At 45.5% G+C, this 12,296-nt stretch overlaps 2 protein-coding genes across 2 annotated transcripts; both read right to left on the bottom strand.

The window, feature by feature from the left end:
* Window positions 1–2,541: 2,541 nt before the first annotated feature.
* Window positions 2,542–5,358, bottom strand: LOC131271382 (NEDD8 ultimate buster 1). The gene is made up of 5 exons (XM_058272796.1): window positions 5,250–5,358; window positions 4,794–5,185; window positions 4,520–4,730; window positions 4,199–4,441; window positions 2,542–4,067 (listed from the first exon to the last, which is right to left on the bottom strand). Exons 2-5 carry the CDS (start codon window positions 5,180–5,182, stop codon window positions 3,009–3,011), a joined length of 1,902 nt encoding a protein of 633 aa, XP_058128779.1. The 5' UTR covers window positions 5,183–5,185; window positions 5,250–5,358; the 3' UTR covers window positions 2,542–3,008.
* An 824-nt stretch (window positions 5,359–6,182) lies between these two features.
* LOC131265632 (SET domain-containing protein SmydA-8) lies at window positions 6,183–11,789 on the bottom strand. Its single transcript, XM_058267921.1, has 4 exons — window positions 11,766–11,789; window positions 7,746–7,888; window positions 7,533–7,673; window positions 6,183–7,461 (listed from the first exon to the last, which is right to left on the bottom strand). Exons 1-4 carry the CDS (start codon window positions 11,787–11,789, stop codon window positions 6,183–6,185), a joined length of 1,587 nt encoding a protein of 528 aa, XP_058123904.1.
* Window positions 11,790–12,296: the final 507 nt, after the last annotated feature.

Here is a 12,296-nt window from a genome sequence, read left to right as displayed (position 1 = left end):
ATAATGAGATTTGGAATTATCCTTGAAGCAAACCCATTTGTTTTTTTTTAACATATGCACAACATTGGCTGTTCGTTTTGACAATTGGGCAAACAGTACAATTTGGCCGCCGGGTTATGTTTCCCGTGTGTGGATATGTGCGTCACACCGAGTGTGTGTGTCAAGAAGCTTGGAATCTGATGTTTCCCATGTGTGGTTTTGTGCCTAGCGTTGTGTTGTTTTGTTATTGTACGGAGGCGTGAAATCCGAAGACAGCACTTGATTCATTCTTGCTAGTTTGTTACCAGCAGTGCTTGTGCTTAGCGTATTCTCTTTTAAAATGAAACAAAACAGTTCACATTCTCTGTACACTATTTGGCTAAAATGTGTCACAAAAAAGCAAACCACAGCAGTGCCTCTGTCGGTCACGACTCGAGGCGTTGGCTTTGCCACTGCTATTACATTCGATCGGCTCGTCACCTCGTTTGAGGGAAAATCACCGGAAGTACCGTTGAGCATCCACCAAATGTTTCGCGTACATCTCTGGGCTGTACACTACAAGCTGTACTTGACTGGAATAGCGACAACGGAGGTTCCGAGTGTCCCCATGCCGTTTGTTCTTATTCCACCGTCAGCGGAGCAAGCCATGCAGCTCGTTAAGCTGCTACCAAGCGTAATGTCCATGATCTTGGACTGCGTTGGTCGTTTAGAGACACCATTAGGAACCTACTTTGGCTGTTATGGTCACCCACCCGCTGCAGCTGACGCTCTATTGGACTACAGGGCGACTACCATCAATCCCGACAACATCCGAGAGCTTCTCAATTTGGCGGCACGAGGAACAGAAGCCGAACGACGTCGTCTCCGCCAACTCTGGTCGATTCCAGGTGCTCGTTTCTCCGAGGATGGTGTTCTGGAAAACGGGGATGATATATATCCCCCGGTCTATGGAACCGATCAGCTTATGACAGACGTCCAGACATATATGGCTTTCGCCTTCCGCCTGAGGAGTTGGTTCCCCCCCCATCTCATCCAAGACATCGTTTGGAGTAGCCAGGCAACAGCAGGGATGCTGTGGAGCACACCGGTCTTGGAAGTCGCACTGCAATCACACTTCCTGATCACAGATGCTCCGGTAACCAACCGTCGCAAGAAGAGGTACGATGGCACCTATGGCGAAGCTGAGCGGCAGGAAGTACGTGGGGCACGTTATCTTCGTAGCACCGTTCCTCCGGGTAGGTTGAGCCGTTTCACATCCTTCCAGGACACGTCGAACCTTTTGACAGTTGTAGGATGTACCTCGCTCGTCGGTGAAGAGTCGGGTCTTCCGGGGACTCGAAACTGCATAGGACACTCATATTGCGTAAGCATGGCGCCACTCTCAACAATGAGTGCTATGCTCTATGCCCCTTAGCGGCGTTCCTTGCCCTGCCAGCAAATCGCTTCTAATTTCTATCTGGAGAAGAGCTTAACTATCCGGATTAGCGCCCGGTGACCAGTAGAATTAGAATCCCGTCGCCGGGATGCAGCACCAGCGGCGCTGCAGGGAGCTGAGACCAGGCTCAGGAAAGCTCGACGTGAGCGACACAATGCCCTCCAGCCGGCGTTTCGCGTAAAACAAATACAGTCAGGCCAAGCCCTGCGCGGGCGAGGCACGGGAGCCCGGTGGGGGCAGGTTTGAGAGATTACGGCACCATGACGGGCAAGATTCAGAAAGGCAAAACATAACCAGATGCTCGCCCTCACATAACTCTACCGTGTAGGTGCATGCTGTGTGGGGGCACCAAAATAGCCCGAGAAGGGAGTAGGCAAGTTATTTCCAACTGTTATATTAATTAAGTAATTAGTGTTTTAAGTGAAATAAATGCGATGAACCCTTACATAAAAAAAGATGCCTGTTTTATCACGCTTCTTGTCTCCGCACCGGATGTGTCCAACTACGACCTGTTCGTGAACAACCTTCAGCCCGATTCTCCCGGAAGCCACCGAGCACGAGGAACGCGGGCTGTCAATCATGATACGTTTGGCAAAGTTCCCGGGCGCGAACTGGTGGTGGCCCCATCTGACCAACCATACCGACAAGTTGCCTTGGCTGAAGATAGCATCGGCCTCCCACTCCGATGCTGAATCGTCCGATGAGACGAGTCCGGTTAACAATTGGGACAATTTGTTACCCTGCAGACTGGACGGGGACTACAATTCGAGCAGCACAGAGGCGGAAGATGACGATATGGGACTGCTTCAATATCCAACAGAGGAAGATATATTTTACCGTTCATAGTGATCCTTCTTCAGCTTCCGCGATTGTTCGAAAACAACTTTCCATTAGGTGATGTATGAAATTGTGACATCAATGTTAAGCTAGTTTGTAAATGATAACGAGGTTTCATGCCAGAAATAAAACGAGCTATGTAACGATTTTTGTAAATGTTTGTTGTACAAAATATTCTTCACTCTACATACTTAAAATTTGCACAGCCATATCCGTACAGATGGCTCAAGAAGAACACGACCAAATTAACAACTAGATTCTCGGCATACATATTTTCCTTCAACTGTAAGTTCATGTACGATCTGTGCATCGTCGGAAGGATTGGGATTTAGTACGACGGAGGAACTCTCAAAGAACACATAATCCACGCGTTGCGGGCAGAATGTTCAACTAATAAAACCAAAAAGTTTTTCATTAAAATGAGATTTGGAATTATTCTTGAAGCAAACAAATTTGTTTTTTTTTATGATGAAAAGCAAAGTAAAGCGCTACGGCTCATCCGGTTGTTGAAAAGTCAAATAGAGAAAAATTCGTGGAAACTATAGCGATACTCCTGTTTGTCGTCAAATTCAAAATTGTATCAACCGATTCTAACTATACGACGCAAATCGTATATTAAATTTAAACTGTGATAAAGATGGCAACATGTTGTAATACTAATGCAACGATCTGTCGTATCGTACTGCCGATCATTCTTTGTGAATATAATGAAGATTGAACGAGGAAATTGTCGTCGCGCAGGGAAAAACATAAAATATCATTCCATACCGAGAAGCTTTTTGTACTGCTCCAAAAGTTCTGTCTCCTCCGTCAGGGCCAGATCTAGATGTGCATCGGAAGACGTATCCATGTCCTTCGAGAAGCTTTTGAACAGGATGTCGAGCATTTCCTTCTTGCGCCGTTTTTCCTCCCTCTTGCACGACCCACTGTCCACGGGTGACTTTTTGCTGGATGATGCTTCCGCGGAATCACTGGTGGATGCTACTTCTGTGCTTGTTGTTTTTTGCCGTTTAGGGACACTCCGGTCAACCACCTCGAGCGATTGCCTCAGCAGCTCACTGTACTCTTTGTCGGTCGAGATGTTGGTCAGCAAAAATTCCATCGCCCGGTCATAGTTGTTGGCGGTCGTTTTGAGGGCCACTTTGGCAACCTCCTCCGGGAACCCAAGAGCAACCAGCTGCTGCTGCAACTGGTCGTCGGCAACGATCGATTGGAGCAGCGCTCGCTGTAGATCGGGCAGATTGTTTTGAAGTTCGTTCAGTGCCTCGTTGATATCGTTGTTGCTTCTTTTCAGCGCCACAGCGGCCAGCTCCTCCTGATAGCCCATCTCAATCAGCTGGTCCACGTGCTCCAGCTTGAGACGCTGCTGCTCGTCGGAACCAAAAACTTCGTGACCAATTCGCTCGTACAGTGCGCGCTCCCGGTCCGAACGCCTTTCATTTGCTTCGAGCGTCTGGCGGTGGTTTTGAATATACTCGATGGCGGCCTCGACATTGTTCGAGCAGGCACGCAGCGCAATCCGTGACTCCTTAAGCGAAAATCCGCACTCCATTAGGCGCGTTAGACACCCATCGTCGATGCGCAGTGTCAACAGTTCTGTATCGACCACGCGGAACATCGTTCGCGCATCGTCACGCTTGTTCTGGTGGAAGAACAGTATGGCTTTAAGCAGATGCAGCCGCACCAGCAACGTTTTCTCACTGGATTGGTCGCCCTTGATGGCAGTGACACGTTTCATGTTTTCGCCATAGCTTTGCCGGAACTTTTGCTCACACAGCTGCAATCTCTGCTCAGCATCGGGCAGTTGGTTGAGATTCTGGAAAGATTAATTAGGTTAAATAAACATAGTAGGCTCGATAAACGTGGAGGCTTGAGTTGTAAAGACACACATTCTTTACTTGCTGCAAAGGAGCACTTTTAATGGAAAATGAAAAGGTTAATCCCCACCTTTAAGCATAGATAACACCACACGATGTCCAAATTAAGTAACGCGTAGTTATCAACAACGCCCAGAAGCTGTGAATTGCATGTCCGGAAATCATGATCCGCTTCCAAGAAAAGCAACAACGCTTCTTCGAAGTTGCCTTCTTTCAGGGCCGCTTTGCCTTTTTCGTATAGCGTCAGTGCCATCAACAGTGCCTTCTTCTCGTTGGTTGGCAAGAAAATTGCATTTCCAGCCTGGTCTTCAAGCTGCAGAGAAAATTAAAGCAGGTACATATGTGTAGGAATGAGAAAACCAGGCCTACTCCAAAAACTCCTAAAACTTACACTCAAAAACTTTGCGCTGTCGTTCTCGTTGATGAGCATTTCAGCGTCCGCCCGAATTTTATGCACCCGGTCGAAGGTGGAAAACTCGCGCTTAGCTTCCTCTTCACACTGTGCCATCACCAATGCCATCACAATGGCACCGTTTGGTAACTTCTGATCCTTAAGTGTACGCCTGCTGTCGACTATCGTTCCCGAGCAGACGAGCTTGATCCTGTGTGAAAGAAATTCTTTCATCATATGAGTCATCCGAACATTAAAAATAGGGGATACTCACTTCCTCCAATCGACCGACAGTCGGTGGCCGATCTTTTCGCACAGGAAGCTACCCGTTTCGCTGACCGGCACCTTCAAGTCGAACGCACGATTCGCTCCCGTTTGCGTCGGTGCCCGTACCTTGAAGGTGGCCACGCCGGTCTTTTGGTATTCGTCCATCGCCTGTAGCTTATCGAGGGCGTGGTGCTGCAGCGATTGGAGCAATTTGACGCACCGGTCACACGGCAGATCCATTTGCGGCCCGAGTGTTTCGGCCAGCTTAGCAAGTTGTTCAACGTCCGCCTTGCGTTCGGCGGTAAGATACGGCGTCTCCCATAGTTTAATTTTTCTTTCGTTCAGCTTTGCCCTCAATTGAATGAGAAAGTTCTCGTCTTCCATGTCAGCATTCATTCTCTACGTAATGCAAGGGGTTAGTCATGGAATTCGCCGAACCAAATCTGCTCGGGAGAATACTTACGCAAAATCAATTGCCGAAGCAACACACACAGAAGCGTTTGAAGCAACCAAATGAAAAATTTCGTTCAATTGAAACGAGGCACACATAAATATGATCAAACAGAAATAGGTGCACAAGACAAACCGCAAATAAATGAATTCACAACGCAAAACAACTGCTTTGCTGGACGACACAGGGACAAGAATGAATAAACGGAAAACGGAAATTTCCCAAACAAAAACATGTCAAATTTGACCATTGTCAAACGAGGTACTTACAACATAGGTGGTACGTTTAGGAGCTCTGTTTCTTTCTGATTAAAAACTAGAAAATGGAAAAATCTTACTTAACTCAAAATCGTTTGTCTTTAAAAGACCTTTGAGTTGGGAGGATCTCATGTTCAAATCGATTTAGGAACTAAAATGGTGTTATTAAATTGCCTATTTCAGCACAACACTTCAATCAAGGTTACTTTAGCTGCTTCGGGCACAATTTGTTTTCTGAAAAACTAAAAAGTATGAAAAAGTCTTATTTGGAGCGTTTACTGACGAAAATACGGCTTATTTGGAAATCAAAATGCGTTAATTTTTGTTTGTGAATCGCAAAGACTTTGCGTGTTCATTGCAAATAAAGTTTCGTTTGATTTTACGACACCGTGGTGCATATTAGAACGAGCTCTCCTACTGGTCTTCAATATTTGAAACTCGAAGTAGCGTCGTTTTCATTGCAAGAAATTTATCTTATTAATCTAGTTTTAATGCAATAATTTGATATATTGTTGTCAGTGTAACTGCATCTTTATTTAAAAAAGTTACAATTCTTTCGTCATCGACAACAGCCGACGAAATAACGAAATTTCGTTCACTTAACACGCTAAGGATAACATAATAAAGTAAAGTAATAAATTATACAGTAACATTCATCGCTCTAAGATGTATGATCGTTTGCGTTTATTCAAACAGGACCCATATTTTTGAGCGCTTCCCGTGCGGCCACCGCTATGCCATGTTCCGGCGTTCCTTCCGGTTCGAGCGCCAAAATACGTTCACTTTCACGCAGCAGCCGCTGTACTTCCTTCAGCCTGCGCCTCAGTTCCGGCCGCTGGATGGTCCCACGCTGGAACAACTGGCCCGCTTCAACCATCAGCGGGACGTGCATTTCGTACATAATAGTGCCCCGCAGTCTGCTCAGTCCCGGCTCCAGCTGATCGATCACCTCCAGCAGCTCCTGGCAGAGAGTTTCCTTTCGCTTCAGCTGCTCACCGGAAAGCTGTGGCACGAGATATCCATCGATCTTGCCGTACAGCTCACAGAGCGAGTGTTTGGCCGACAGGATTAGATAGTGATTGTCGTGGAGGACGGTGGCTTGCATTCGTAGGAATCGCTCGTACCCTTCCACGTCGTTCCCGTCGATGCTCTCCAGCTCGCGAAACAGTTTCTCCAGCAGTAGAATGACCGCTTGGCAAGGCATCGTGTGCGAGCAGAGCTGGCATCGCCAGTCGGTTTGCTGTTCCAACGGGTCCACCGGAAGGATACGTCCACGTTGACACTTGGTGCAGCATAAGGCACTGCAGTAGGTACCGAGTTCCGATGGATCGGAACAGCGGGCACAGTTGCACCAGAAGAACTTCTCCTCCTTAAGGTGCTGACGTCGCTTCAGTGTCCCCTGCAGTATGTACGCGTAGGTAAGTGTAAGTGGTTGGCCAGCCTTCACCTCTCGCAGTGTTCGCACGGTCAGTCGATGTGTTCCGGGTGCGTCCGTGTGGCCCGTGTTCGGTGTACAATCGTGCATCAGGAGATACGCCTCCGGGAAGAGGGCACGTGCCTTCACCGGCTCCTGACCAACCTCGAACGCGTTTACCTCGATGATCCCGCAAATGGTGTGCAGTTCTTCTTCGCTAAACTCCTCGAAGCCCCACTCGTCCCGGATGCGGCCAACGATTTCCCTCTGGTTGCGATTCCACAGCTTCGGTATCTGCTGCCTCACGGAATTGAGTGGATCCATCTCTAGAAGGCGTGCGTACCGATCCGGGTCGATCGTTTTGAGCAACATACATCGAAGGGTTAGTACTGCTTCGTACATAAGTCGGACCTGGTCGTTGGTCGCCGTCTGTAGCAACTTTCCAACGCCTTTGTCCCGTAGTGGAATGCACTCTAGAAGCCGGTGAGATCCATCAGCAACGCTCAAGCTATGACAGTTCGGGGAACATAATCGCCAACTGCAGGTTTCACATCTGCAAACGGAGTCGGAAAAGAATGGTTTTAATCAAACGAAAACCACACTGCGGGGACGCCTGCAACCAACCTGTAAACAGGACAGCTAGCCTCGAACGTACTATGACATCCCAAGCAGACGGGCTCACTTTCTGCACACGGACCAACGATGAGCGGCAAGACTTCGGTAATGGTTTCACCAGCCTTCAGGTCCCTCGATGCCACGATGTATCTGCGGAGAAGCAGAATATCCGAAGCGGTTTGTATCGTGCACCACGTTCATATGGAGCTACTTTCAAACTACCTGCCAACCACATCCGAGCGCTTAACAAGGTAAGGTTTTCCATCCAGTCGTTCCTCCGATGGTTCATCTATGCTACTGTTTACAGCATTTGGCTCTTGTCCTTGGTCCTTGGATTGGTGGGTTGACGAAGGTTTACGGGATTTCTGCAAAAATTATGGTGAAAAGGTAAAGGTGATAATTTAATTGGTTTTATAGTATTATTAAAAGTAGCAGAAGTCGTGTATCCATGACTTGATTATTGAGAATATTTTAATAATCCGCAATGAATCTTTTTGAATAAATCTTGAAGTTTGTTAATTCTGTTTCTTGGTAATCCAAATTCTTCCGTGAAAATTAACCTTATTTTAGGGATTATTGTTCAACATTAAATTGCATTTCCCAAACAAAATGGTGCAAGTTAGGGGTTTAATCAGATATTTGATGAGATTTGATGGAGTTAGATTGCTATACGTCTTGGGTAGTCTTTCTTGTTCGATTTTGTTTGTTCTTCTCACAACACCTCTTCTGTTTCGAAAGATTTCGTTCCAGTATTCAGTGGATTAAAATATTACTATTTTACGCTTATTCCCAATTTCATTTCAGAGTAACGTAGATTCGTGCGAACGAAAAGAACTCTTGTTTCACTTATTGACAAACGTTCATCGAAAAACGATACCAATCAAGCGTTGAAAACATGGCCTAAAAGACATCGAACTGAAAATTTACGTGCACTTGGGTCGTGGGAGGAGGCATCTTTCCGACATGAAAACGTAACCGACAGCAATTGACTTTCCACGACGTCCACCGCCACGCTGACATCCGGTTGATGGAATTGTCAATAATTTAATTAGTTCCTTGTTTTCGTGCTGTTTTTGTTTTCTACCATACCATTCTACCAACCCCCTCCCAAAAACCACAACATCCCCATCCTGGTGCGCCCGAATGCAGGCAGAGCCCATTAATTGTGCGCTTGTTGCATGGCTTTCCCTCCAGGCCAGGTGTGGAATCTGTGCCGATGTGGATCAATGAGACCGCCGCGTCATTCCCATACCCGGGGCCGGCGTTTGTGCATTGATTATAAACGAAAATTGTGTTATTGCGATTGGTTGCCGTGCACACATGCATTAATGAAATCGGTGCGCTGTGCACCGCGTGTTTTCCCCCCGTTTTGCAGTCTGGCCGGGGGAAAAACGTTGGTGCTAGGGTTGGGGGAGGGGTAAGAATTTCCCAGTTTGTTGAGCCCCCCTGCAGTGCGCACTGCTCGCAAGCCGCCAGCTGAGTGTTCTTGAATGCAGGCCATATCCCGAGGGAGGCGCGGAAACGATAAACGGACTGCATAATGCTTTCATTATGGCGATTTTTATCGGCACGATTGGAGAACCTACTTTGGTCAATTTGAATGCTGCATGCTATTTTTTCAATTTAATGTTTAATTACCCCTCAAAGAAGGGGGAAGGCACGCTGAAATGGTGGAACATTGCAAAAAAAGAGGCTTGTTCACTCGCAGATTAATAGTTAATCTCCTGATTGCGCGCTGTTTGCGAATCTCGTGTAAGCGCCCTGCCAAATCGAGAGAAGTCTTCCATTTTGTCGGTGTTGATTGAGTGCTTGTTAAATGCAATTGGTCATTTTTAAATCATCTTCCGTCAAACGAACTGTTATTGAGGTTTGCTCTCGTAGGAATCGCTCGTACCCTTCCACGTCGTTCCGCTGTTCCGATCCAAAAGCACTGTTATTGAGGTTTGCTCTTTTACAAAACTCAATGGATGCTTTGTACTATTTTAAATAAATTAAATGCTTATTTACAACCTTTTATTTTGCGATCGTCATCGGTCATTTTATGAACTTTAGAAGAAACAAAACACAGAAAGACCAGACTCAACTTAGTATTTCACCGAACAATTGTTTCGATTTAACTGTTCATTACTATTCCTCATAACGTGATCAAATAATGTTAACTAATATGTTTTCAACATACACTTGCTGGCATTTTGTTCAGCAACTGAGTCGAGTTTGATAAGAGCGAAAGAGAAAAAAAAAGGACGGTAAGACTGCGCCATATTTCCTTCATCAAATTGCAGAAGAATGAACACATTGTGAGGACATTACAGAACGGAGCAAACGAAGCGAGCTTCAGACAGTGAAGTGAGAAAAACAGACTAAACAAGCGTACCGGTGCGGTGCCATCCGCGTGACATTGTGGTGAAAACCGCCGCCGGTTATTATCGGCAACCGTGAATATGCCACTAAATAGTTTGTACGTGCCAAAATGTTTGCGCCAGTTAATGGCTCTGTTAAAATGTGGTTCTCTCGCTGCACGCAGTGGTAAATTCCACGCTCAGACATTTTCCTCGCGCGTGCAAAGACAATGTGGACCCGAACTGTAAGAACCGGTGGGCTGGCGAGAAGGTAGCACCGGCACCGGGGGCATATTGTATAATTAACTAAATAATTGCAACCATGTGCGTCGGTGCGTGCGTGCGTGATTCTTGTCCCGGTGGCATTCTGTCACACACGCCGCCGAAGCTTGAAACAAGAGACTGCGGCGGTCTTTACAATCTCCTAAACCGAGCAAACGATTGAAGTGGCCCGAGGAGGGGGAATCTGGCCCGTCTGTGCTAATGTACCGCATCCGAGCGGCTTTGGTGTGGTGAAACGTCGAAGGCAAACCAGTGCTGACGGATCGTTGGCTGACGTTATGTGCATTCGTTACTTCGGCTGGTGGCATATGTTTGGCCGGTAGCCGTGTCTTTCAGTGCATCGCTTCGATGTTTGAGATGTACGAAACTTCACATGCGGTTTTGTGGCAGAACTGAGGCACGGTGATATGAAATAAATATTGTTTCAAGCAAATTTATTTTCCCCCTTTTATTTTAAGCTTGCATCATCGAATATTGTTGCCTTGATTCCGGTATAAAATTCGGGCGGTGTGTTCTAAATAACATTGTAATATTTATTTGAATATATTACGTAAACAATTGACCAGAAACAATTTTTGAAATGTGCAATAAAATTGCAGTTGAAATCGACAAAAATGTATGATACTTTGTTGATGTTCTTGTGCTTGTTGTAACCTACACACAATAAAAAGTAGTATGCCACCCTTTTTATGGTTAAATTTCATGTTTTCGAATGCCAAAACATTGTTCAAGCTTGTTCCTCAATCTCACATACACAGAGAACGGGGTTTAGTATGAAATCATTACAAATGACCAGGCGTCTCCATTAATGAAGATTAAACATGATTATTGGAATCCGCATTTTAAAATGAAACTGATTAAGAGCTAACGATCGTAACAAATTTAATTTGCAAATATACTATTTCTAAAACATCCTGAAGATTAACTTTCAAAATGGTAACATTCTAAAATGCCCATATTTGTAAACAACCATGCGTCTCCATTATCGGTGAACATTTTGACATTTAAGAAATGAGTTTAAAATTACTAACTGTTACTCAGTATTTACAACACAACACTCTAAAATCACCGTTTTGCTTTGTTATATTTGATGTTTAGTGTTGCCACAACAAATGCCTACAACAGTAGTTGGGTAGACAATGTTTTTTTAATCGAGGTATCACTTTTACAACGTTTACGTGAATTGAAAAATTGTATTTAAATTTCAATTTTAAAATCAACACAAAGCAGGTTTTAATTTTAAAATCACATAAATAAAAAGGTATTGCAGCAATTTAACACGTTGTTTGCCATGGCTACCATTTTTGATAGCCAGCTGTCATTAGATCTAAAAAGTTTTTGTCCCATAATTGAATTAAAATACTACATAAAATTATAGTATTATTTAATAACAATTCTTTTAGAAACTAAGTATTTGCTTAGCCTTCGAAAACCGTCGGTTAAATGAATGTTATAGACAAATTGTATGAAACAAAGTTGTACTAAAAAGTGTGCTAAAAGCGCTTAGCAGTCAACGTGTTAAAACGTGGTTTAAACATCTTAAATAACTTAATTGTTTATAGTTTTTTAAATGGCCACTTTTTTGTTCTGTGTTAAGAAGAGAATGAACATAATTGCTTACCTTTTTCTTGTGATTGGAAGGCATGGTTCTCTGTATCGCGGCTTCCACTGTCTTTCACTTAATTGATACTCCAACCGGGCGCGCACTGAACCGAAAAAACGTCCCCACTTCGATCGGATACAGTTTCACTATCGTAATTTGCTCGCCTTTCCGGCGCACCGAAGCCGTTCGGTCTGCGGGCGATCGAACCGTCGAGCACACTTTCACGACAAATTTCACTGCTCTGTCACCCAGGCGCGCAGTTCGCTGAGCCGGCGAAGCGACGTTGAACGGTTGTGCCGTATTTTTAGAACTAAATCACAAACACTGCTGCTCCCCCTCCCCCGCCCCCGCGCGGACAACCTTCGTCACGGTGGGATTTTCGTTTCGTTCCGAGCCCTCCTTCGGTCGTGGTTCACTTAATTTCTCGTGCGAACCGCCTTCACTCGGAAGCGGCAGGCATAACCGGTGGGAAAACAGAGGGGAAAATTTGGAAACTCGAACCCCGGGTTTGAAATGACCCTCCCGCCGGGTGGACTCTCCCCGCCCTGC

This window comes from Anopheles coustani, chromosome 3 (assembly GCF_943734705.1).
Source record: "Anopheles coustani chromosome 3, idAnoCousDA_361_x.2, whole genome shotgun sequence".
In the NCBI taxonomy this organism is placed as follows: Eukaryota; Metazoa; Arthropoda; class Insecta; order Diptera; family Culicidae; genus Anopheles; species Anopheles coustani.
This window is presented reverse-complemented; position numbering and strand designations above follow the sequence as displayed.

Coding starts and splice junctions, on each gene's coding strand:
- LOC131265632 (XM_058267921.1), bottom strand. CDS start 11,789: ATGCCTTCCAATCACAAGAAAAAG. Junction 7,889..11,765: donor CTTCCAATCACAAGAAAAAG/GTAAGCAATTAT, acceptor TAATTTTTGCAG/AAATCCCGTAAACCTTCGTC. Junction 7,462..7,532: donor GCTAGCTGTCCTGTTTACAG/GTTGGTTGCAGG, acceptor CTCCGTTTGCAG/ATGTGAAACCTGCAGTTGGC.
- LOC131271382 (XM_058272796.1), bottom strand. CDS start 5,182: ATGAATGCTGACATGGAAGACGAGAACTTTCTCATTCAATTGAGGGCA. Junction 4,731..4,793: donor CTGTCGGTCGATTGGAGGAA/GTGAGTATCCCC, acceptor TCTTTCACACAG/GATCAAGCTCGTCTGCTCGG. Junction 4,442..4,519: donor ACAGCGCAAAGTTTTTGAGT/GTAAGTTTTAGG, acceptor TTTTCTCTGCAG/CTTGAAGACCAGGCTGGAAA.